At 43.4% G+C, this 2,852-nt stretch overlaps 1 protein-coding gene across 1 annotated transcript in view; it reads left to right on the forward strand.

The window, feature by feature from the left end:
- Positions 1–2,852, forward strand: part of Sec24a (SEC24 homolog A, COPII coat complex component) — a 65,476-nt gene that overhangs the window by 40,895 nt on the left and 21,729 nt on the right. Inside the window, exon 11 of the mRNA XM_005350119.3 lies at positions 80–198. Coding sequence (XP_005350176.1) covers positions 80–198 — 119 coding nt within the window. The remainder of the gene's footprint in view (positions 1–79; positions 199–2,852) is intronic.

Genomic DNA, 2,852 nt, shown 5'->3' on the forward strand with positions numbered 1-2,852 from the left:
GTGTGTGTGTGTGTGTGTGTGTGTGTGTGTGTGTGTGTATGTATGAACACTGGTTTAAAACTTGTGAATTTATTTCTAGGCTTCCTGGAAACACTAGGACAAAAATCGGCTTCATAACATTTGATAGCACTATCCATTTCTACAGTCTTCAGGAAGGTCTCTCCCAGCCTCAGATGCTAATAGTTTCCGATATTGATGGTAAGTGTTAAACACTTCAGCTCACTGGAGAATTTTCTTGATGGTTTGCTGAATCAGGAATGTGAGGATGACCCTAGTATAATGAAGAAAATACTTTGTTTTTCAGAGTTTAAACCCACTAAATAGCTCAGGCTAGCCTTAAATTTGTGTCCCACCATGCCAGGCTGAAGGGAATTTTTGAGTAGAAAAACGCCAGATTGATAGGGTTGTCAGAATATTTAAGTCTAGTCTCTTGCTCTATCAGAAACTAAAACAGCTATGGGAAAGAAATGATTTTTGTTGTCGTTGTTGTTTGTTTTGTTTGTTTTTCAAGACAGGGTTTCCCTGTAGCTTTGGAGCCTGTCCTGGAAACTAGCTCTTACAGACCAAGCTGGCCTTGAACCACACCACTGTTTAGCCTTTTTTTTTTTTTCTCGAGACAGGGTTTCTCTGTGTATCTTTAACTGTCCTGGAACTTGCTTTGTAGACCAGGTTGGCCTTGAACTCACAGAGATTGCCTGCCTCTGCCTCCCTGAGTGCTGGGATTAAAGGTGTGCACCACCACCTGGAGGAAAAATGACTTCTTTTTTTTTTTAATATTTATTTATTTATTATGTATACAATATTCTATCTGTGTGTATGTCCACCAGAGGGCACCAGACCTCATTCCAGATGGTTGTGAGCCACCATGTGGTTTGCTGGGAATTGAACTCAGGACCTTTGGAAGAGCAGGCAATGCTCTTAACCACTGAGTCATCTCTCCAGCCCAGGAAAAATGACTTCTGAGCAAGGAAACAAAGACAAGTTAATGTTAGAGATTAGCAGTGAAGAAATGCCTGAGGGCCATGGCTGGAGTGCGTGGGAAAGCTCCTGCCTGTGCCACACAGACAACAAAGGAACTCGAGTGTAGACTGGGAAGAAAAATAGATATTGAAGCTCAAAAATAGACCTTAGGAAAATAATTAATTTATGATTGCAAGGCTATTCAGAGGGGGAAAACTGGGTACATAACAGAATGAGACTATACCGTTCAAAGAAGGTGAAGTAAGCCAGATGTGGTAGTCCCAGCACTTGGAAGAAGGAGACAGGAGAATTACTACAGTCTAAGGTCATCCTACTCAACATTGTGAGTGCCAGGGCAACCAGGGATAGGGAGTGAGACCCTGTCTCAAAAACCAAACAAACCAAAACCAGAAAGAAGTAAAGTTGAGTTAAAAATAAAAGGCCGTGTGTGGTGGAGCACACCTTTAATTCCAGCACTCAGAGGCAGAGGCAGGTGGACAACCGATTTCCATGCCAGTTTTGTCTACATAGTGAGTTTCAGGAAGGCCAGGGCTAGCTATGTAGAGAGGCATTAAAAAAAAATGTAAAGTATAAAACCTGGGGGAAATCTGCTCAAAATTGGACTGACAATGACTTCCTACAAATAACACCTCAAATGCAAGCAGTAAGAGGGAAAAACAAAAACACATAATTGGTTTTATCATTATTAAAAGTTTTTACTGGGCTGCCAAGTTGACTCACTGGGTAAAGATGCTTGTCATGCAAGCCTCATGGAGTTTGATAGCTGGAACTCACATGAAAGCAGATGGAGAAGATGGACTCCTGCATGTTGTCTTCTACACTCATGTATATGCCGTGCCTCTTCCCCCATTGCACACAAATCAATCAGTAACTGCTGATAGACTGGAGTGACTCCGTTGGTAAGTGCTTGTCTAGCATTCATGAATTCCTGCATTTGATCCCTAGTACCACATAAAACCACGCACAGTGAGGCCGGGCAATGGTGGCACATTCCTTTAATCCCAGTACTCCGGAGGCAGAGCCAGGTGGATCTCATTGACTTTGAGGCCAGCCTGGTCTGCAGAGCAAGTTCCAGTACAGCCAGGATAGCCAGTGCTACACAGAGAAACCCAGTCTTGAAAAGCAATAAAAAAACAAACAGGGCTGGAGGGGTGGCTCAGTGGTTGAGAACACTGCCTGCTCTTCCAAAGGTCCTGAGTTCAATTCCCAGCAACCACATGGTGGCTCACAACCATCTGTAGTGGGGTCTGGTGCCCTCTTCTGGCCTGCAGGCATACACACAGACAGAATATTGTATACATAATAAATAAATAAATAAATAAATATTTTTTTAAAAAAAAAGCCGGGCGATGGCGCACGCCTTTAATCCCAGCACTTGGGAGGCAGAGGCAGGCGGATCTCTGTGAGTTCGAGACCAGCCTGGTCTACAGAGCTAGCTCCAGGACAGGCTCCAAAGCCACAGCGAAACCCTGTCTCGAAAACCAAAAAAAAAAAACCAAAAAGCCATGCCTAGTGAGTTTAAGGACAGTTCAGCTTGGTCTACATAACAAGTTCCAGGCCAACAGTAAGGCCCTGGAAGTTCAAATTCATCCTCAGCTACATAGTGAATTCAGTAACAGCCTGGAATACGTGAGACCTGTCTCAGAAACAAAAACAAATTTTTGATGTTTATGATAGTATATACCTATAATACCATCCTTTGGGAGGTATTATAGAAATTTAGTATCTAGTAAAACCCTGTAGCATCCGTGCTACTACGTGAACTATGGTCCTATAGCACCTGTACTACGTACACTACGGTACCAAGCCTGCAGCACACCGCCTGCACTACAGGACAGTTCACAAGCCTGGAGATTGACACACACAGACCG

The sequence above is a fragment of the Microtus ochrogaster genome, chromosome 7 (genome assembly GCF_000317375.1).
Source record: "Microtus ochrogaster isolate Prairie Vole_2 chromosome 7, MicOch1.0, whole genome shotgun sequence".
Classification (NCBI taxonomy): Eukaryota; Metazoa; Chordata; class Mammalia; order Rodentia; family Cricetidae; genus Microtus; species Microtus ochrogaster.